The sequence below is a fragment of the Hemiscyllium ocellatum genome, chromosome 10 (genome assembly GCF_020745735.1).
Source record: "Hemiscyllium ocellatum isolate sHemOce1 chromosome 10, sHemOce1.pat.X.cur, whole genome shotgun sequence".
NCBI lineage: Eukaryota > Metazoa > Chordata > Chondrichthyes > Orectolobiformes > Hemiscylliidae > Hemiscyllium > Hemiscyllium ocellatum.
In genome coordinates this window covers 10,955,378-10,979,140 of record NC_083410.1, presented here as the reverse complement: position 1 = coordinate 10,979,140, position 23,763 = coordinate 10,955,378, and the positions used below count along the sequence as shown (strand labels likewise).

At 49.4% G+C, this 23,763-nt stretch overlaps 1 protein-coding gene across 1 annotated transcript in view; it reads right to left on the bottom strand.

The window, feature by feature from the left end:
• Positions 1-5,979: 5,979 nt before the first annotated feature.
• The window catches only part of LOC132819643 (NHS-like protein 1), a 272,138-nt gene continuing 254,354 nt past the window's right edge, over positions 5,980-23,763 (bottom strand). Inside the window, exons 5-8 of the mRNA XM_060831244.1 lie at positions 22,118-22,249; positions 15,215-18,262; positions 13,987-14,104; positions 5,980-7,085 (exon numbers count right to left, since the gene is read on the bottom strand). Coding sequence (XP_060687227.1) covers positions 6,290-7,085; positions 13,987-14,104; positions 15,215-18,262; positions 22,118-22,249 — 4,094 coding nt within the window. The 3' untranslated portion in view covers positions 5,980-6,289. The remainder of the gene's footprint in view (positions 7,086-13,986; positions 14,105-15,214; positions 18,263-22,117; positions 22,250-23,763) is intronic.

Genomic DNA, 23,763 nt, shown 5'->3' with positions numbered 1-23,763 from the left:
GGCACCTTCAGGATTGAAGATTGTAGATTTGATCACCCACTTGAGACTCTCATCATGCAACCTGCCCTTGCTTAGTGTTGTACTGGGATAAGACTTCAGTAATCTACTCCTTGTTAACAACTGGAAGTTGGTTAACACAGATTAGTTGTGTAATCCCAGGAAAGATTTAAGTAACAGTCTAACAGAATCAGACGTACTGCTATCATCCCAGGGGAGTGGTTGCACCAAAGATCAACAGCTGATAAGACGGGCAGAATGGCTTCCTTCTATGCTGTCTCTCTGAAAGAGCTGCCAGAGAAAGTGGTGGAGGCTGGTACAATGACAACATCTGGATGGGTCCATGAATAGGAAGAGTTTAGAGGGATATGGGCTAAATCCTGGCAAATGGGACCAGATTAATTTAGTCCCATTAATCTGGTTGGCATGGACAAGCTAGATTGAAGGGTCTGTTTCTGTGCTGTATATCTCTATAACTCAATGACTGTTCTCTGGAAGGTAGGAAAAGACTGAAGAAAAATCATTGAACTTGAAATGTTACTTTTGCTTCTCTCTCCAGAGATAGTGCCAGACCTGCTGGGTTTCTCCAGCATTTTCTGTTTTTATTGCTGCTCTTCCTTGTGTCTGCACTTTTGGATAGATGTAAGATTAGATATTTGATTAGATTAGATTCCCTACAGTGTGGAAACAGGCTTGAGGCCCAACAAGTGGAGCAAACTGATTTTCCTTTCCCTGTGGTCTGGGGACATCACACTGGGGTCAGGTACGTTCACACAGAGCTGGGACTGTCCTGCTCTCTTTGAAGCTACTCCCCATCATATAAAGTTACTGAAAAAGCAGGGAGCTGGAAATTGTTCATCACAGCTCAGAGTGTCCTGAATCTGCAGAAAACAGTTGGAGGCAAAAATATTAAATGTTTTCAGGAATGAATTAGATATAGTTTTGGGGCTAAGGTATCACAGGCTGCAGGGAGAAAGTAGGAGCAGGGGACTGATTTGGACAATCGGCCGTGATCAAAGTGAATGGTAGAGCGGGATCGAAGGATGGAGTGACCTACTTCTGTTTAAATTGAGTACGTAACATGGTTAGAAAAGATGCAAAATCTTAACTGCTGCGTTTTGTTTATAAGAAAATGACGGAGGCAGTGGCACACTGATAATACCATTGGGCTATTAAATAATAACGCAGAAAATTGGACGACACAGGTTCTAACCTCATCATGAGAACTGTTGGAATCTGGAACTGAAAGCTAGACTCATCACAAAACTGCGATTGATTGATTGACTAATTTGCAATCAGCATTCCCTACGCATCGATTCTGGCATCCTGGCTCAGTCTGGCCTACCCATGACTTTAGACCCTCAGCAATGTGTCTGAAATAGCAGAGTTAGCCATGTTTAGGGATGTCCATGTGCCCTGAAATAATAATGGAGAACAATCCAGTGGTATTTGGAAAGTTATCAAGATTTTTAATTTGCATTTTATCATTGATCATCAAACATAGATTCTTAATCGGTAAGGGAATCAAAGGTTATGGACAAAAGGCAGCAAAGTAAATGTAAGGAATATTTGGATCAATCATAATCCTATTGAATGGCAGAGCAGGCAAATAGCTTTCTATTGTTCCTATTTCTCATGGCCTTCTGGTTACAGACATTGGTGAGACTGAACCCTTCTGCCTGTTCCAAAATGGTGGTGGAGTGGGGTATCTGAGCCCAGAGCACATCCGCTCCGTATGCTCTTCATACTGTTTCTTTGTTTTTCTCTTCTATTTTATCTACTTATCCCTTGGTTATAAGCTTGGTTGTGGCAACAGCAATGGCAGCACAGAGTAGGCCTGGTAGCGCGGACTCGAGCAAGCCCAGCAGTAAGTACCCGATTGGGCCAGCAGCGTGGACTCGAGTACGCCCAGCAGCACGGACTTGAGTAGGCCCAGCAGCACGGACTCGAGTGGGCCCAGCAGCATTGAGTCAAGTGAGCCCACCAGCACAGACCCGATTTGGCCAGGCAGCGCGGACTCAAGTAGGCCCAGTAGGGCGGACTCAAGTAGGCCCAGGAGCATGGACTTGAGTGGACCAAGCAGCACAGGGCCAAGTAGGCCCAGCAGCGCAGACTCCAGTAGGCCCAGCAGCATGGACTCGAGTAGGCCTAGCAATGCAGACCTGAGTAGGCTGAGCAGCGCAGGCTGGAATAGGCCTAGCAGCGCTGACTCCAGAAGGCCTAGCAGCGTAGGCCTGAGTAGGCCTAGCAGCACAAATTCGAAAAGGCCCAGCATTACAGACCTGAGTAGGCCGAGCAGTGCAGGTCAGAGTAAGCCCAGCAGCACAGACTCCAGTAGGCCCAGCAGCACAGACTCCAGTAGGCCCAGCAACACGGACTCAAGTAGGCCCAGCAGCACAGACCCCAGTAGGCCCAGCAGCGCAGATCCAAAGAGGCCCAGCAGCACTGACTTGTAGCAGTGCTGTCAGAGGCAGGTATGGATTACCAGCAGTGTCTGTGTCCAACGCATATTCATGGAGGCAGCGGCAGAGGTGGGTTTGGGGCCAGTACGAGACCCGGCAACAGTGGCTGCATCAGCACAGTGGGCCTGAAGCGGACTCACGGCAGCGGTAGATTAGAGTTTGGGCTGGTGCAGTACCCACCAGCATTGGTGGTGTCTGCATTGGTGAGGTCTAACAAGGTCTCATAGTGGTGAAGACATCAGTGGAGGTGAGATATCGCCAAAGAGTTGTTTGTTCCAGTGGCGGTAACTCGTGCCTGGTCACCAGGCCCATGACAAAGCACTTAACATTAAGGCCTGTCAAGTGTCTTTATTTCTACTTTTTTCTGCCTTTATGTTTTGGTTTATTTGTCTGTAACATGGCACCAGAGATTGGCAACACTATACAAACAGTATTCACTGTTTTGGAACAAGATTGACAATAATTATTTATTGTCACACATATCCACAGACTATTCCTGGGCTCAGAAGCCCTACTCCATTTTGGAATGGGCTGAAGGATTCAGTCTCATCCGTGTCTGTAACCATAAGTCCATGAGAAACAGGAACAGTGGAATGCCATTCGAGCCTGTTCTGCCATACAACAGGATTATGGCTGATCCAACAATCCTCACATCCACTTTCCTGCCTTTTGTCCATAATCCTTGATTTCCTTACCGATTAAGAATCTATAATTGATTGTGTCATTGATGATGAAACACAGAAAAAAATCCCCCCCCTGTATCCCTGTAACCATGCATTTCCCATGGATACTTCACCTAGCCTGCAATTCCCTGGACACTATGGGCAATCCACCTAACCTGCACATCTTTGCACTGTGGGAGGAAACTGCAGCACCCAGAGGAAACCCACGCAGACAGGGGGAGAATGAATCAAACCCGGGTTCCTGTCATCGTGAGGCAGCACTGAGCCACCATGCTACCCCTTATTGACTGTTGCAATACATGACAACACTTCAGAAGTTTTTTGATGTCTGAAATGCACTGAGACACCTTGAAACTGTGAAAGATGCAACATAAATTGATATCTTTTAGTGCAATGAACAACATTTACCGTGAGAAGACCACTGAATTTTGGAATGTACTAAAATGGTATTAAAATGTTTCGAGGTAGAATCCCATGTAATCTCTTCTAGGTACACAAGAACACTGGAGACTTTTGAAGGTGAGCTGAAAATGTTGCTTTATTTGAAGTGTGTAAACACAGCAATCGCTACCCTCCTTCCAGCTACAAACAAAGGCATTCTGAAAAGTCCCGGTGTTTCTAGTAGATCCCACTGGAACAGAAAGGAGCCGATGCCCCTTCCTGCAGCTCTGGTAAAAGCAGAGCACATTAGAGAGTGGAAGGAGATAAGAAAGTTTCACACACTGCTCTCTGTACTAAAATAAATAATCTACAAACATCCCATGTAAAAACAAGAAAGACTAAAATGTACACATTTCCAAAAGTTGCGTTTACAAAGAGAAACCCCTCCCAAAAGAAGAGGGCATTTGACAATCTCTGTACATGTAAAAACAAGTATTGAAAGATCACAATGTGAGTAACAAGCATCACTTCCCTTTGACTGGTTCTGGGCTTTGGTGCCACCATCAAACATGAGTGAATGTGCTTTGTTTTAGTTTAAAATGTAAGGCTTTATTTGTGTGGCAGGATGTGAGAACAAGAGAAATATCGTGGTTTTTTTTAAAAAAAAAGCTCTCTGAAGTTTCTTCCAAAAAATACTGTAGGCAACATTTTTTTTCCCCTTAGGAAAGGTTCCATCTCTTTGGTAATGACATCAGCAAGTGTCACAGGATTTAGAATATTCAAGTCACATGTATATATTTGTAATATTGTCCTGATCAGCAATTAACTGTCTCCCAAGTGTCTCTCACTCTCTTCCACACCTCCCTCACATTTTCTCCTCCTCCTCCTCAGTGTACGAGTGATTATTCCAGCATCACTGGTCTCTCTTCTCCATTGTACCCAAGCTGTTTGACTTGAGTGGCATCACAACTCTATCCTGCAGCTCTGTCCTTCCATGTCAAGGTTAGGATACTTGCCTTCTTTGTTCCACTGACAGCTGTTGGCGTGACTACCCAGATCACACCCCCATCTTATCGCAGCCATCCCTGTTTGATATTGCTCTCACTAAATTGTCCAGGATTTCAGCTCCAATGAGCCATGACTTGGGCAGACTCTATGCCAGCCTTGGTAATCATGGTTACAGAACCAGACCTGGTGACAACAGCTTGGCAGATTCAGTTCACCCAGCTTCTGCACATTGAGGCAGAGTCCAATTAGAGATTCACCCAGAAAATATACAGATGAGTGAATGCCCAGCATTGATGCTGACCCCTGCCCAGCCACCTGCAACAACTGAGGTGGGGCGTTCAGACTAGGAGCCCCTAAAAGGGGGTCAAGGCCGGTGTCAAAGAAGCAGCGATACTACTGACACCTGAACCACTGACTTTGGCTGGCACTGCAGGGTGGGCACTCCCACTGACTGGTTTGCTGAAGTCAGGACTGGGCTACAATTGGGTTAGTATCAAGTCAAAAGGTTGAACGGCTTTATTCAGTCAGTCACAAAGCTTGCTGATCTATTTTGACTGATCAAGTGGGAGTAAGAGGGACATAAAAGAGGCTACTGGCATGGATTCATGAACGTCAGGAATTGCCCTTCCCCCCATTTCCTAGCTGTCCCCTCCCTTCCCAGGAGGTGGCCAGCCATCTCACCTTGGCAACAGGGGCATTCAGCTTGGCACAGCATGGACTATGGCACACCCCTCACCCCACCATGCTTCCCCAGCCAAAATCCCCATCGTAGGTGGCAAGAGCAGCTGAGCATCTCCTCCACCCACTGCTCCTCAGGCACCTGTTCCTGCCTCACCACCATCCTCTTGGTAGCTCAAACCAACTCCGGCTGTTGCAGGCTGAGCCCACGGAACACCGATGCGAGCCAGTGTGAACACCTCCGAGACCTGCCGACTGACATGCCTGTTCGTTAACAACACAACACTTACTGAGCTCAGTTATCAACCGCAGGAAAGACCAGCCCTCTCATGCAGCTGCTTCAATGTATTACAGTCTGATAATTCGCCAAGTACACACATCCTCCAGTCCCAACCCTCCAAGTTCCAACACTTACTACCTCTCCTCCTTCCACTTCATTCACCTGGGGCAGTAACCAAGAATCTCTCTCGCCCTCAGTTCCACTCAGATAAGTCAACAAGACTGATGTGAACGTCTGGCAGAAAAGAGATCTTTCAAAATCCACTTGGCCTCATTGTCCTCCCCCTCATTCTTTCCTTATCGTCCTTTGCCTCTTTTTCCTTTTTGTTCTGTCCCTCTCATCTGTCAACTCCCAAACCCAAAGTTATCTTTCTCCCAGCTTCACCCCACAGCCTATTGCCCACTTCTGCCCACCTCTTGTCACAAAAAGCCTCTTGCTGCGTAGCGAGCTTTGCCCCCCCCCCACCTCCCCTGTGACCCATTCCCCCACCAATGCAAAGGAGCTCTTTGCCCCTTGCTTTTACGAGAACTTGGAAAAGTGCATCGCAGACTCCAAAGCGCCGTGGGTTGCCTGAGGTTGTGAAAGGTGCTATTTAAATGCAGGTCTCTCTCTCTGTTTTGGTGCATGGGTGAGTCCCCCAGGTTTGGAAAGCTCAGCCTGATGGACCAGGCGAGACCAGAGCCTTCAGCGTTTAGGTTTCTCCTCAACCATCTGGGGCCCTTTGCAATTAACTTGACGTTAAAACAAAAACTAAAACACAGGGGAATAAAAGCAGTCTCTTTCCATTATTGCTCGGTCTTTCACGAGTCCCAGTCCTGGTTCGCGCCTTCTTCTGCCAAAACGCTTTGGGCAGGGAGAGTGTCTGCTGCCCTGCACTTTAGCGAGTCTAGAAGGTTCCGTGAGGCAGGGCCCCCCTGCCCCGTGGGGCTGGAGATGGGGTCGTCTCTGGACTCCTGGCTGCACTGGGCATCTGCCAGGCCATTGGTGCTGAGGAGGTCTCCCTCGCTGTGCCTGCGGCCCTCGTCACCAGGGCGATGACCCTCAGTGACCTCCGGGCTCTCGACCTCCCCTTCGCGGATGACAGTCATGGGGCTGCTGTGGAGCCGGTGCAGGTGGAGGTGCCGCGCGCCGTACCGGCTGCTGGGGGCCGAGGGGGGTGTGCGCGACCGCCCATGACGGACTCCCGCGTGCGCTGACCCCCTGGGTACCGGCCCCTCGTGAGAGGCCCACTCCTCGCGGGGGTTCCTGGCCCGGTGGCCCGGCGAGCGGGACTCAGCCGGGCCCCAGCCGTTCATGCGGGCTGTGTCCGTTGTCGCCGGTGACTCGGGCGGTCGGTGCCTAGGGTCGGTGCTCCTCAACATCTCAGCCGCCGACATGCGGGATCCGGTCTCCACCCTGCTCCCCTTCTTCAGGAGCAAGGCCTTGAAGCTGTCACTGCTGGTGCTGGACCTGCGCAGGTTCCTCTGGATGGAGCCAACCTGCTTGATGGTGCCCGGACTGGAGGCCGTGCCCGTGGGGGTGACTGGGGGTGAGTGTGGCACGTTCTTGCTGAGCTCATCCTCAGAATCCTTCCTGCCCAGCACTCTCCGCTTGGACCTAAAGACGGCAAAGACAATCTTTAAAACTTCGTTTTCAACATCACTGAGGATGAAAAGACAGAATGGTACAGTCAAACAGCAGGGATACTGATCCTTCAGCCCAACTTGACCATGCTGACCATAATTACAAACTAATTCCCATTTGCCTGCATATCCCTCTAAATCCTTGTACTACTGCAGATGCTGGAATCTGTACTAAAAGCAAAAAATGCTGGAGATCACAGCAGGTCAGGCAGCATCCATGTAGACAGAGAGAGCAAGCTAACATTTCAAGTATAGATTACACTTCAGCCGAGCTCTGAAGAAGAGTCACCTAGACTCAGAACATTAGCTTGCTCTCTCTCCCTGGATACTGCCTGACTTGCTGTAATCTCCTCTCAAACACACCCATCCAGACCCCCTCTGCCTCACCAAACTAGTCCCCACCCTTAATAACTTTTCCTTTAACTCTTCCCATTTCCTCCAGGCCCAGGGGGTGGTCATGGGCCCCAGCTGTGCCTGTCTCTTTGTCAGCTATGACAAACTGTCCCTCTTCAGTACCCGTACAGACACTATGTCCCAACTCTTCCGTTGTTACACTGATGACTGCGTCGGTGCAGTGTCCTGCACCCAGGCTGAACTGGAGCAGTTCATCGACTTAGCCCACAACTTCCATCCCGCCCTCAAATTCACTTGCTCCATCTTCGGCACCTCCCTCTCCTTTCTTGACCTCTCCAGTTTCAGTTCCAGCAACAGTCTCCAGACGGACATTTATCATAAAACCACAGACTCTCAACTACCTGGACTACCTCCCACCCAGTATCTTGCAAGAATTCCATCCCGTTCTCCCAATTCCTCCACCTCTGCCACATCTGCTCGAAAGAGGAAAACTTCCACTCCCAAGCATCCAGATGTTCATCTATTTTGAACAAAGTGCTTTACCCCTTTCCATCATACAGACAGCCCTACACAGTACTCCTCTCTGTTCCATTGCTCTAACCCTTCTGCCTAAATGCAATAAAGACAGGGTCCACCTTGAGTTCACCTACCACCCCACCGGCCTCCACATTCAACGCATCATCCTGAAACACTTCAGCCAACTCCAACCAGACCCCCATCACCAAGTACACCTTCCCTTCCCCATCCCTCTCTGCCTTCTGCAAAGGACCGTTCCCTCAAACAGTCCTTGGTGTGCGTCACGCTCCCCACCAACACCCCCCAAACCCCCAGGTACCTTCCCCTGCAACCGAAAAAGATGAAAAACCTGCCAGTACACCACCATCCCGGGCCCCAAACAGTCCTTCCAGGGGAGACAGAGGTTCACCTGCCTCTCCTTCAACCTAGTTTACTGCATCAGGTCCTCGCTATGTGGTGTTCTCTACATCGGGGAGACAGAATGTAAACTTAAGGAACGGTTCACCGAACATCGCAGCTGGGCCCTCAGGGGCTGACTGGACCTCCCATTTTAATTCCCCTAACCATTCCCTATTCGAAATGACCATCCTCGGTTTCTTCCATTGCCACAACAAACTAAAACGCAAATTGGAGGAACAACACCTCATCTCCCGCCTGGGCAGCCTACAGCCCAGAGGACACAACATTGAGTTCTTCAACTTCACATAACCACCCTTCCCTTCTCTGACTTCCTTTTCAGCCCTTCCCCCTCCCTTCCATTCCTCTCACCAACACTTCCTTCCAACCACCAACTAGATTCATCCCTCCCACTGACCAACCAGGCTGTACCCTCTACCTGTTTTTACCTATCACCCCTTTTATCTGCAGCTCCCCTTACACCCACCCCCAGTACTGAAGAAGGGTTATACCAGAAATGCTGACTTCTCCACCTCCTGATGCTGCCTGGCTTGCTGTGTTCTTCCAGCCTCCTGCTTGTCTACCTTGCATCTGCAGCTTTTCTGTATCTAACCATGTGGTCTCCAGCAGTTTCTGTTTTCAGTCCCTTTGACCTTTCCTATTCATGTCCCTGTCCAAATGTCTTTTAAACGTTGTAATTGTATCCATCTCCACACTTCCACAGGCAGCTCATACTGTACACATACCACCCTCTGTGTGAAAATGTTTGATTTGATTTGGTTAATTATTGTCACAAGAACCGAAATACAGTGAAAAGTATTGTTTTGCACGCTAACCAGGTAAATCATACCTTACACAAGTACATCAGGGTAACGGAACAGAATGCAGAGTACAGTGTTACAACTACAGAGAAGGTGCAGAGAGAGATCAAAACTAATATATGAGAGGTCCGTTCATCAGTCTAATAATAGAGGGGAAGGAGTTGTTCTTGAAGTTGTTGCCCCTCAGGTCACTTTCAAATCTTTCCCCTCGCATCTTAAACCTATTCCCTCTCGTATGAAACAATATCAGGGAACAAGCGATACAGTAGACAGAGAGAGTCAATGGAGATATCGAAGGAGAAGGAGGTACACATTTTGTGCAGCACAGAATTTGAATATTGCTGACAAAGTTTCTTGCCTTGCTTTCATCAGGACAGCACGGCAAGAACACCAAATCACAAAAGGAACAACAATTTATATTGCATAAGAAGAGAGTGCTGAATTGTAACAGTGCCAGCAATCAGAGTCCACTTGCCAAGCCACTTCAGCAAGCCGTACAAATTGTTATTCCCTTTGAGATTTGGTATTCTTGCCATGCTGTCCTGATGAAAGTAAGACAAAAACAATTGGCACCATGTAATTTTCTTTCCTAGCAATACTCAGGTGTGTAATTATGCATATGTACATGTAAATGATTAACATATGAAAGTATTAATGCTCATATCATAGATACATAGAACATTACAGCACAGTACAGGCTCTTCGGCCCTCGATGTTGCACCGATCTGTGAAAATAACCTGATGCCCACCTAACCTACACTGTTCCATTATTACCCATATGTATGTCCAATGCCCATTTAAATGCCCTTAATGTCAGTGAGTCTACTACTGTTGCAGGCAGGCCGTTCCATGCCCCTACTACTCTCTGAGTGAAGAACCTACCCCTGATATCTATCCTAAATCTATCACTCCTCAATTTGAAGCTATGTCCCCTTGTGTTAGCCTTCACCATTTGAGGAAAAAGGCTCTCACTTTTCACCTTATCCAACCCTCTGATTATCTTATACATTTCGATTAAGTCACCTCTCAACCTTCTTCTCTCCAATGAAAACAGACTCAGTTCCCTCGCCTTTCCTCTTCAGATCTTTCATACCAGGCATCATCCTAGTAAATCTCCTCTGAACCCTTTCCAAAGCTTCCACATCCTTCCTATAATTAGGTGACCAGAACTGCACGCAATACTCCAGGTGCGGCCTTACTAGTGCCTTGTACAGCTGAAGCATGACCTTGTGGCTCCAAAACTCAATTCCCCTACCAATAAACGCCAATACCATATGCATTCTTAACAACCCTATCAACCTGTGTGGCAACTTTCAGGGATTTATCCACCTGGACACCAAGATCTCTCTTTCATCTACACTACCACGAATTTTACCATTAGCCCAGTATTCGGCATTACTATTACTTCTTCTGAAGTGAACTACCTCTCACTTTTCTGCATTAAACTCTATTTGCCACTTCTCAGCTCAGCTCTGCATCTTATCTATGTGCCTCTGCAACCCACACCATCCTTCAGCACTATCCACAACTCTGCCTACCTTGGTGTATCTGCAAATTTACTATCCCATCCTACTACGCCCACATCCAGATCATTTATAAAAATGACAAACAGCAGAGGCCCCAAAACAGTGTCTTGCAGGACACCACTGGATACTGAACTCCAGGATGAACATTTCCCATCAACCACCACCCTCTGTCTTCTTTCAGCTAGCCAATTTCTGATCCAAACCACTAAATCACCTTCAATCCCGAAACTCCATATTTTGTGCAATAGCCTACCGTGTGGAACCTTATCAAATGCCTTATTGAAGTCCATATACATCACATCAACCACTTTACCTTCATCCACCTGTTTTGTCACCTTCTCAAAGAACACAATAAGGTTAGTGAGGCACAACCTACCCTTCACAAAACCGTGTTGACTATCCCTAATCAAACTGTTCCTTTCCTGATGATTATAAATCCTATCTCTCATAACCTTTTCCAACACCTTACCCACAAAGGAAGTAAGGCTCAGTGACCTAAAATTACCAGGGCTGTCCCGACTCCCCTTCTTAAACAAGGGAATAACATTTGCTATCCTCCAGCATTCTGGCACTGTTCCTGTTGACAATAATGACATAAAGATTGAAGCCAAAGGCTCTGCAATCTCCTCCCTGGCTTCCCAGAGAATCCGAGGATAAATCCCATCCAGCCCAGGGGTCTTATTTATTTTGAGATCTTCCAAAATTGCTAAAACATCTCTTTGTCAACCTCAATCCCATCTAATCTTGTAGCCTGTATCTCCATATCCTCAGTGACATTGCCCTTTTCCGATGTGAATAATGATGAAAAGTATTCATTAAACGCTTCCTCTATGTGCTCAGATTCCACACACAACATTCCACTGTTATCTTTGATTCGCCCTAATCTCACTCTAGGCGAAAGAGAGGACCGCAAATGCTGGAGATTAGAGTCAAAAGTGTGGTGCTGGAAAAGCACAGCAGGTCAAGCAGCATCCGAGGAGCAGGGGAATCAATGTTTCAGGGAAAAACTCTTCATCAGGAATGAAGGTTTTTTGCCCGAAATGTCAATTTTCCTGCTCCTTGGATGCTGCCTGACCTGCTGTGCTTTCCCAGAACCACACTCTCGACCCTGATCTTACTCTAGTCATTCTTTTATTCCTGATACATCTATAGAAGGCCATAGGGTTTTCCTTGATCCTATCCTTGATCCTGTCCCCTCCTAGCTCTTCTTAGCCCTCTCTTTAGATCATTTCTGGCTAACTTATAGCACTCAACCCCCCCCACCCCCAACTCAGCCTTGACGCATCATCCTCACATAAGCCTTCTTCTTCCTCTTGACAAGAGCTTCAACTTCTTTAGTAAACCAGGGCTTCCTGTCTCAACAACTACCTTCCTGCCTGATAGGTATATGCTTATTAAGGACCCATAGTAGCTGTTCCTTGAATGAACCCTCCCTATCTTACCATCTTCTCTGTTCTTGCTGAAACATCTAAACCCCAGAATCTATAACAACCATTCCTGTCCCTCCTCTAGCCATGTCTCCGAAATGGCCACAACATCGAAATGCCAAGTACCAACCCATGTTGCAAGTTCACCCGCCTTATTCCAGATGCTCCTGGCATTGAAGTACACACATTTCAAACCAACATCGCTGCCCTCTCGTGACCTTGTAAATCTATCTCCGACCTCACTACCCTCAACCTCTTGTACACTGGAACTACAATTCAGGTTCCCATCTCCCTGCTGCATTAGTTTAAAACCCTCCCCCCGCCGAAGAGCATTAGCAAATTTTCTCCCCAGGATATTGGTACCCCTGTGGTTCAGGTGAAGACCATCCTGTTTGTAGAGGTCCCACCTTCCCCAGAAAGAGCTCCAATTATCCAAGAATTCAAAACCCTCCTTCTGCACCACCCCTGGAGCCATGTGTTCAGCTCTGTGCTCTCCCTGTTCCTCGCTTCACTAGCACGTGGCACAGGCAACAAAACCAGAGATAACAACTCTGTTTGTTCTAGCTCTAAGCTTCCATCCTATCTCCCTGAATTTCTGCCTTAGATCCCCACCTTTCTTCCTACCTATGTCATTGGTGCCCATGTGGACCATGACTTGGGGCTGCTCCCCCACTCCCTTAAGGATCCCAAAAACATGATCAGAGACATCACGAGCCCTGGCACCTGGGAGGCAACACACCAATCGTGAGTGTCTCTCATTCCCACAAAACCTCCTATCTGTCCCCCTAACTATGAAGTCTCCAATACCTAAAGCTCTGCTCTTCTTCCCCCCCTTCCCCTCTGAGCAGCAGGGACAGACTCTGTGCCAGAAACCTGTGCCCTATTGCTTACCCCTGGTAAGTTCCTCCTTCCTGCCCCCCCCTCCCCAACAGTATCCAAAATGATATACTTGTTGTTGAGGGGAACCACAACAGGAAATCCCCGCACTGCCTGCTGGCTCTCTTTCCTACCCCTGACAGTAACCCATCTACCTTCTTCATGTGGCTGTGAAGTAACTACCTCCCTGTAACTCCTCTCAATCACCCCCTCCGCCTCCCAAATGATCCAAAGTTTAGCCAGTTCCAGTTCCCTAACACGGTTCTCGAGGAGCTTGAGTTGAGTGCACTTCCCACACGTGAAGTCAGCTGGGACACTAGAGGTGACCCTTACCTCCCATAGACTGCAAGAGGAACATTCAAGTACTTATTTGAGGGAAAAGTTCTAGGGTAAAGGAATAAGCAGGGAAGTGGGATTATTAAAACCTGTGCTCTATTATTTTATGAATCTAGCTAAGGGAAGGATTGTGCTTGTATAGACTTAATTAAAATTTACATCACCTCCCACCCCTCTGTGCCCCACAATCTTCTATTCATTTCTCTCCTCATATGTTTCTCTGGATTTCCCTTAATGTGTCCACAATTTTGACCTCAACTTTAGCCATGTCATTAATTGTGTTAACCCCCTGCTAGTGAGTTTCTCCAGGGTTTCTGCTACAGTTAAGGCAACCGATCAGCAAGATTCCTTTGTACTCCAGCTCCTGAGCTGATCAGAAAGGCTGCATTCAGCAGCAGGATGCTCACAGCAGTATCCAGTCTATGGGCTGCCCTCTCTCCACCTTGAAGCTGAGACAATCTGCACACTGCAGTCAATATTTACCCAACATCTCACGCTCCACTTAACCCAACGGCACTCAGAGCATAAGACCAGGATAGATGACTAATCAGACGTCAGGAAATAACAAGCAATGAGATTCCCCAACGTATCTGGTCACTAAGGACCTCAGTCTCCTGTCCTACCTGTGGATCACTGCAAACAAGTCCTCTGTTGTCCTGGGCTTGCTGGGAGTGGTCGGATCTTCAATACTCCCCACATAACTGGTTGTAAAGATGGGAGAGCTGGGTTCGAACACATCACCTGCAAAAGCACCAAACTTGTAATGTACTCCAGTGATGCAGCAAGCATCATTAAAAAGCTGTCAGCTTCAATTCTGATCTACCCATCTAAACTTTATAACAGACTGTTCCACCCATTGAAAACTCTCTAACGCTCTCTTAGATCCGCTCAAAACTCTCCAACACTCTTTGATCTGCTCGTAACTCATTAACACTCTCTTCCACCTACTCAAAACTCTATACCACTCTCTTAGACCCATTCAAAACTCTATACCACTCCCTTAGACCCACTCAAAATTCTACCACTCTCATAGACCCACTCAAAACTCTATACCACTCTCTTAGATCCACTCAAAACTTTATACCACTCTCCTCCACCCACTCAGAACTCTACACCACTTTCTTAGACCCACTCAAAACTCTATACCACTCTCTGAGACCCAGGCAAAATTCTATAACACTCTCTTAGATCCACTCAAAACTCTCTAACACTCTTTTTGACCTGCTCAAACTCTGTAATCCTCTGTTAGACCTGCTCAATTGTCTCCAACTCTCTACTATAGCCAGCTACACCCTGTCACTCCACCCAAGGCCCCATAATATCCAACATTCTTTTCCCCGCTCACTTGCCAGCAAATAATGTTCTTTCTAAGCAAGGCAAATGTTCCCACAGTGGTCATGCATATGTCACTGACCTCAGGTTGGCCTTAACTTACGATATCATGTGATCCTGAAATGAATGTTCAAGGGGTTGTGTTGACAAACACTGAGAAGCAGATGTACTCCATAGCTCATTACACTCAAAGACCCAACACACTCTCTAAACAATAGCATTTCCTTTCATATTGCCTGATTTTCATCTCAGCACACTGTTCTGAAATCTTCAACATTCCTGTAACTTCATTCCACCCCAATGAGGGGACTGGGGTGGGAGGGCGTGAGCTACAAGAACTGGGAAAGCAATGGGTGGTGGGAGGTGATCGAATAGATTGGAGGGTGATGAAGGTGAGGGGGGAGAAGATGGAAGGGAACTCAGGAGAGAAGGGGACAAGATGATGAAGGAAAAAGGTGGAGAGAAAGAGGCACGAAAGTACAGGGTGAAAGATAAAAACACGTTCATTTAAAATCTCACCCAAGTCCTCATCCTGGCAGCTGATTCCACTGTTGTCATCCACACCATCCCAAGGGGCCGGGCTGTCGGCGACGGGTTCATCTCGCAAACTGGGACTTTTCTGGCTTTCATCCAGAACCTTCTGCACGTCAGCCACCCAGGCCTCAGGCTGCACAGTGTCCTGGGCTCTTTCGGCCGGATGAAGTGGGTGGTCAGACTCCAGAGCGGTCTCGCTTTGGGCTGGGGAGGCTTGCTCTCCGGGGCCCACAGTAGATGCTGCCGCTGTGCTAATCGGGTCCTCTGCTGCTGGTTCTGGGACAACTGGAGGTCGCTTCCCCTGAGGGGAGATGTTCCATGGAGACGGCGGGACAACGAGCATCAGCTTTGGCTTCCTGGCGATGGGAGGGGGCGTTTTGCTGGGTGATTTGGCATTAGGGCTTTCAGGTAGCAGAGTGACCTTGGTGCTGGTGACAGTTGCCTGGACAGGAGAAGCAGGACAGGCTGGCTCTGCCATGGGCTCGAGATGGTTTCCAGGCCGGGCCTCGGGCCTGTTGGAGGGAGCTGACATTGTGGGTCGCTCCGTGAGGCCGGCCTTGCTTTCAGGGCCGAGGGCCAGGCAGCTGCTGGGGGCCATGTGGGCCTCAGGATGGGCCTTGGCAAGTCGGCCAAGGGAGGAAAGTCGCTGCAGCATGGCGGGCTTCCAGGGTGGAGGGGACACTGGCCGTTCCGGCTGCGGATTCAGTTGGGTGCTGTGCCCCTCCACCTGGCCCGGGTGATCTGCCCGCTCACTCCTCCTCACTGACCTCAGCTGCACTTTCTGCAGAGCGCTGGCTGTAATGAGGGGCAGGCCCATCGCTGGCCTGTTGGCCTCAGGACGGTCTCCCAGGGTCTTGGGCTCTTTCCCAGATGGCTGGGCCTTCACACACGCTGACCCCTTTGGATCCAGAGAGCCAGCAGGAAAGGCCACCATAGTCAGGGGTGGCGCAGGTGGGGGCGGGGGTGAGGTCGGAGTGGGCAACTGGGGTGAGAGAGTGGCCATGTTGGTCAGAGGAGGTGGAGGAGGCGGTAGGGTGGCCAGAGGGGATGGAGGATGGAGCAGGTTGGTCAGAGGGGGTGGAAGAGGGGGCAGGGTGGTCAGAGGGGGTGGAGGAGGGGGCAGGTCAGTCAGAGGGGGTGGTGGAGGGGGTAGAGTGGTCAGAGGAGGGGCAAGAGTGGTCAGAGGAGGCGGAGGAGGGGGTAGGGTGTCCAGAGGAGGGGGAGGCGTCAGACGGGGAGGATGAGGGAATAAAGTGAAAATTGGTGGTGCCAGAGGAGGGGGAGAAGAGACGGTGGACACTGGGAGTGCCAGAGGAGGGGGAGAGGAGATGGTGGACAGTGAGGGTGCTAGAGGAGGGGGAGAGGAGACGGTGGACACTGGGGGTGCCAGAGGAAGGTGAGGGTGAGGGTCAGGGCCTATGGGTGATATCGCAGGAGTGTTTGAGGCAGCAGTACTCACTGCTGCCCCTTGAGGCCGGGAGTCCGAAGCATTTGAGGAGAGGGAGGCAGATGATGATGAGGCTGACATGGAGGACAGCAGCGAGGATTTCCGCTCAGGGACCTTTGGCTTTGACTTTGGCTTGGCAGCCCCTGGCGATGGGCGGTGGGGGAAGGCTGGGGCTGGGTTCAGCGTGGTGGGCGTGTTGCACTGACTGGAATAGCCGCTCGAGGGGGAGGTGACAGCATGGCCCGGACCTTTGGGCTCCACGGAGGCTCCAGGCCCAGGCGGCCCGCACTCCCAAGCTCCAGGCTGCTGCCCCTCGGGGTAATAGGCCCAGGGGTCACTGTACTCGGAGCGCAGGCTGCTGGTCTCGCTCTGTGATGGGGTGGCCGCGCTGGTGGTGTAGGCGTTACTGGCAGCAGTGGAGCGCCCACTGCTGTTGGTGCTGCCATCGCCCCCGGAGCTGCTCTGGCTGCGGAGAGCTGTGGCCCAAGGCTCTCGGCCTTCTCCGTGAGGCTCTGGGCCTCCCTCCTGAGCTCGGAGGTTGACCTCCAGGGAGCGTTGCAGGCTGGCGATGAGGGACTCGCTCAGCACAGGCCGCCCACCCTTGGGCCTCCTGCGCAGGGAATCAGTGCGAGCCGGGGGAAGAGGGGGCTTCTTGGTCTTCTTCAGGGAGATGCTGCGGCCCAGGGAGCGGTCGCTGTACTCGGGGGGGCTGACCGCGCATCGTTGACCCCTGACCTCCGAGGGTGATGTTGGGGGGCTCCAGCGGGCGGCGGAGAGAGAGCAGGGGGAAGGAGGGGCTGCTGCCCCTCGAGGTCTCCCCTCACTGCGGGCCTCCTGCTGCCCCTGGCCGAGGGGAGGCTCTGTCCCGGAACCCGGAGGTGCCAGGGAGACTGCCGAGTCGCAGCGGGAAGGGGTCAGTGGGGTGTCCGAGGTGGGGGACAGGCGACCGGAACCGCTGCTGCCTGCACTCCAGTTGCCACTGGAGGAGCCGGGGTCATCGCGAGGGGCCCCCGGGGAGGGGGGAGGCCCGGGCTGGCCCCGCGATGTGGGAATGGCCACCACCTCGGCCTTGGAGGACAGGGTGGCCCGGGCGGAGAGCTGAGCGGGGCACATGGCGGCGCCCAGCTCGTCCCCAGGGTTGCGGCGGGTCGAAGGGGAGCGGGCCCGGAGCCGGGACTCAGTCACGTCTTGCTTCGCTGTCACCTCCGGGTCCGGGAAACGCTCCTCGGACCGGCCCAGGGCCCCGCGTGCCTCCCCCAGCTCCTGCAGCGAGACCCTGGCACCCGGCCGCGGGAGGCTGTGGAAACGGGGCTGCTCGGCCCTGGCACGCACCGCACCGTCTCTGGCACTGCCGGCGGAAGACATGTCGGCCGATGATTGGGAGAGTTGGGCCGCAATCCCTTGGCCCTTTTGGGCCCGGATCCTCCGGACAGAAGGTGGCACCACCTTGACCTCTTCAGTTTGACAGGAGGAGTCCCTGGTGACTAACCGCCCCCTGGTGGCCTTGCTGCTCTCCAGGCGACTGATGGTGGAATAGTGACCGGCCAGGATGACAGAGTGACCTCTGGCTGGTGTCTGCCCAGAGCCTGTCAGTTAAAAACAAAGAACATCCACTGAGAAATGATGACAAAGACCAGCCCAGAACATAGGTATCAGTTAATGCAACTCCCCTAATCACCTGCATTGATGTAGCACCTTCCATGCAATTAAATATTCCAACGTGTTGAGGAGGTGCAGTGTCAGAAGAGGATTGACAATAAGTTGAAGGCAGATGAACCAAAGCCTAGCACAAAAGGCAGGGTTTTAAGGAAGCTCACATGAGGGGTCTAGAATCCCTACAGTGCGGAAACAGGCCATTCGGCCCAACCAGTCCACACTGATCTTCTGAAGAGTAACCTGCCCAGACCCATTCCCCTACCCTATTGCTCTACATTTACCCCTGGCTAATGCACCTAACCAACACATCCTTACGGGCAATTTAGCATGGCCAATTCACCTTAACCGCACATCTTTTGGATTGTGGGAGGAACTGGAGCACCTGGAAGAAACCAGGTTCGTTGAAAGAATTCCAGAGCTCAGGACCCATGCGGCTGAAGGTATTGGAGCGATGGCTAATCACGAAAGGCTGGAATTGGAGGTCAGACAGATGGCGAGGGGTGAGACCATGGAAGACGGGGTCAAGCATTGTAGAATGGAAACTCCCCCTCTGAGGGAGCAAGTGGAGGCCAGTCAGTCTCAGAGTGATCAGTGAATGGGTCTTTGGGACAATTGTGGCCAAGGCTTACACCTGGACGAACTGAAGAGGGTGACTGGCAGGGGAGGGGAAATAGCCAGGTCTAAAGGTCACGAAATGGTTAGCTCAGATGGCCAGAGCATGGTGTTCATGGGGCAAGGTCATAGATTCAATTTGGCCCCGTACACTGCCCCTATAGAGTAAGTTTCATTTTCCATTTACTTTGAGATTAAAACAGTCGGGGGGAGCTTTACTCCGTATCAAACCCCTGAGTTGTCCCTGTCCTGGAGTGTTTGATGCAGACAATATAAGGTAGTTTTACCTTCCATTTAAAGGAGTAGAAGGAGTTTTACTTTGCATTTCAAGGAGTAGAGGTTACAAACGCATTGCTGAGCTGAGGCAGGAGTGGAGTGAGATGGAAATAGTTGTCATTATTCTGGGGAACCGAGAGGATGTTGGGTTGGAAGCCAGCGTAACATTTGCCAAACTTCCACAGGTTGGAAGAGTGGACATGCTGGGGGTGCCGTGGTTACCATACTGGGCTAGTAATCCCACAGTTGGCAGTTCAAATCCCAGCATAACATACCACGGAAATTCAATGGAATGAAATCTGCTCATTTTGAGACAGCACAAGAAAAATAACCACACTACCCCCTTCCCCCACCCCCCTCCCACACTGCCCTTGTTGCCAAATCCCTCTGAGACTCCAGCCTTCCTGGGTTTGTATGTAACTGCTCCTCAGTGAGTCAGTCAGACAGCCATAACATTGGCAAAGCCGACCCCCTGCTGAAGGACACACGGCAAGGCGAGTCCTTTTTGTTGGCATCACAAAGACAGAAGAAAACCATGAAGAAAACCAACTTTGTTGGCATCACAAAGACAGAAGAAAATCTTTCTGACAACTATGAGTTCAGCAAGTGTGTGGAACGCAGTCCCTGCACAGTGAGAAGCATCATTTTCCAAAGCCAGATGATGGGAGGTTAGTATTCCATCCTAAGCCTTCAGGGCTTGCGACTGTCCACCCGCATCTCAGATTTCTGCTCCTTCATACCCAAGGCTACTTGGTGAACATCTCCAAAACTGCTTGGCTATGGAAAACAATGCTGAGGAGCCCAGTGTCTATACACGCTCTCACACACAGCACAGATAGATGCCCCTGACACATATACCCACGCAAAGTTAAGCCATTTGGCCCATTTAAACATGGCTGATATGATCCGGGTGATTTATCCACCTTCAGACCTTTCAGCTTCCCCAGCACCTTTTCCTTAGGATGGCCACTAAACTCACCTCTGCCCCTGAATCTCTTGAGGTTCTGGGATGCTGCTGGTGTTTTCCACTGTGTAAATTGAGGCAAAGGAAACTGAGGCATTCAATGCCTCTGCCCTTTCTTTTTTTCACTATTACAATCTCTCCAGCCTCATTTTCCAGGGGTCCAATGTCCACTCTTGCTTCTCTCTTATCTTTTAGATATCTAAAAGAATTCTTGCAATCATCTTTTATATTACCAGCTAGCTTACCGTCATATTTCATTTTCTCTTTCCTTATTGTTTTCTTTTAGTTATCTTCTGCAGGTAATTTAAGGTTTATCACTAATTTTCACCTCATCATATGTTCTTTCTTTCTTTCTCTCTCACACACACACACACCCACTTAGTAATAACATGAGGAATCCCATACCTGCACTCACCCAGCCCTCTAGCTCAGAAACACTGGGACCAATCTGCTGGCTGTAACTAGTTATGGTAACAGTGCACAGTGACTAAAGCTGGGGTCTTGCTCTCTATAACTCACTTGGTTATTTTCGGGTACACTTTGACAATGCGTGCAACCAGAGTATTTGGCCACACACTGGCCCATTTCAGCACACAGCCTGATTTTAAACATGCACCTAAGACACATACCAACACAAACTCACCAATGACAACTACACACACTCACCAATGCACTTGCACACACAGACTTGGCACAATCACAAACACACACTCCCTCGTGCACACTCGCCAACACACACACATCCTCATTCACACTCCTCGAACAATTAATCAGACCCGCAATTAGTTTCATCTTATTTTAGCAATTGCGATTAACTTTGAACTTTTAATGTATTTTCTATCAACCTCTAGGTCTGTTCCTCAGGCACAGTTGAACTGAGAAGTTCTTAGATTGTGAAAAGTACGATATAAATGCAAATCTACTAATTTCTTTTAGTTTGTTTGGATGATAGTAATTAATAGACCTGAGTCATCACATGAACTCATCACAATATTTAACTCACATTGAGTACATCATCCTGTAACATTCACAAATAGGTACTAAGTGGAGATGGGGTTTAGTGCGTTAAATTGTAAGGACAGGTCTAACAAACTTGGACTCTATCCCCTTCATTATAAAGAATGGATGGGTGGTTCAATCAGGGTGTTTAAATGTTGAAAGGATGTGACAGGATAGGAAGTGGTATTGTGAATCGCCGTGCTAAGTTGCCCCATTATGTCCAGGGATGTGTAGGTGCGTTAGCTACAGAAAATATAGGGTAGGGGGTTGGGTCTGGGTGGGACACTCTTCAGCGGATCGGTGTGGATCTGTTGGGCCGAATGGCCTGTTTCCACAATGGGGATTCTATAAAAACATTGTGCTCACTTGAACCTGCCATACAGAATAATACCAGTAGATGGAGCTGCAAGAAGAACTGAAGCAACAGCATGGAGAGGTGTCAATAGAACCAACCACTGCCATTGTTACATTCTGATCTGTTCAAGACACATAGAACTGGTTCCCCTGATGGGAGGAGTCAAGTGAAGACATGACCTCAGGGCATGTCAGGAGAGATCAATGAACAGCACAGAGTGGCTGGGTGATCTGGGATTTCACTGTGCCACTTGGCTCAGTATCACTCAGGTTGGAGCTTAACAGACTGAGCTGTCAGTGAGTGATAGAAAGGACTGAGAACAGGTCTCAGAAAGCCTGAGAAATTCTCAAGCACTTTCTCCTTCTGTCCAGAGAACACTGTTCTCCCTGGAACTTTTGACTGCTGGCTATCAGACTGTATTGGCAGGAGGTGGATGGTAACTACCAGTTAAATATGCACACTCAGGGACAGACAGAGACAGACAGACAGACACACACAGACTCTCTCTCTGATACACACATATACAGAGTGACAGATGAGTGAGGGGAGGGCTGGGAATACAGTGCTGATTAGCCATACCTAGTTCCTTCTGGACGGTGTCAGGTAGCCCGGTGATTGTCTTTCGCCGTTTGATTCTCGTAGTCCGTCTCAGCGCGGTGTCTGAGCGGACAAGAGAGCGCCTGGTGCCCGCCTGGCGATCGAAGCTCTCGCCTGGTAGGAAAGCAGCACAGCAAGTAAACGCAAGCGTTATGACACACAGTGACCGCCGTACTGAGTCATTACACCTGCACCGTTTGGCTAGGTGACTCCAGTCTGAGCCAACTTTGCTTTTACCTGAGCACTCAATTGTACCAGAGCAGCTACGTTTGAGGTCAACACAGGAGCAGGAGGAAACCTCACAGCCCTTTCCCAATAATCAACGAGATCTTCTCCCACAATTCCAAGTCCCTACCTCGTTTCCACGTCCTTCATTTCTGTGGTGCCCAATCATCTATCAACCTCCAGATAACCGGGGCAGAGAATTCCTAAGATTTACAATGCTGAGTGAAGGAATTTCCCTTCACCTCGATCTCCCCTTATCCTGAGCCTGTGTCTCCCCCTCCCCACTTAGTCTACAACCTCCAGATTGGGGCTAACAACCACTCAGCATCTACCCTGTCAGGGACCTTATAACATATTGGCCGTGTTACTGGACTACAGAAACCTGCACTGGCAAATATTCCTCCCTCATATCCTGTTTGTGGCCTCTTACTATGCACAAATGGCTTCTTTGTTTCCTACATTAGAACACTGACCAACCAAGTACTCCCCTGTCTAACACACTTTGAGATGGCCTGAATTTGAGAGAGGTGCTTGGGAAATGCAGGTCCTTTCACCAACCGTGTTCCAATCTAAATGTGAGTGTGCCAAGGTGCCATTGATTTTTTTTGTCCCAAGGGGATTCAGGTCAAGAGCTGACCTAACTGATTAAGCACGCTGACCCACTTGCTAAAAGGCATGTTTGAAGGAAATGGGGATGAAGAGAGTAATTGATAAATGAGTTATTAGAAGGAAGGACCTTGTTAGAAGGAGAAACGTGTCACTGAAGCTTCTTGCCTTACACTCATCAGGACAAACACAAGAATGCCAAATTTCAAATGATCATAGCAATTTATACGACAGGAGAAAATGATGCTAATTGGTTGGCTGAGGTGTTGCCATGGAGGAAACAATGGGGCTGCCTAAGCTCCTGTATAATTCAAAAAAGGTTCATGGGTTGAATATATTGTTTGCAAAGAACAGGTTCCTATCTATGAATCTACGTCACTTCTAGCTGGTTTGATTTTCTTAAATTGATTGTTAGTCTAGCTATTAGTGTACTCAGGATTGTTCAGTATGTGCTACCCAATCATTAAACCACAACTTATAGTAGACATTTAGTTTTATAGCAGCTTGTTGAGTAGATTAGATTAGATTACTTACAGTGTGGAAACATAGCAGCTTGTTGAGTAGATTAGATTAGATTACTTACAGTGTGGAAACAGGCCCTTCGGCCCAACAAGTCCACCCTCTGAAGAGCAACCCACCCAGACCCATTCCCCTACAGTTACCCCTTCATCTAACACTATGGGTAATTTAGCATGGCCAATTCACCTGACCTGCACATTTTTGGACTGTGGGAGGAAACCCACGCAGACACAGGGAGAATGTGCAAACTCCACACAGTCAGTCGCCTGAGGCAGGAA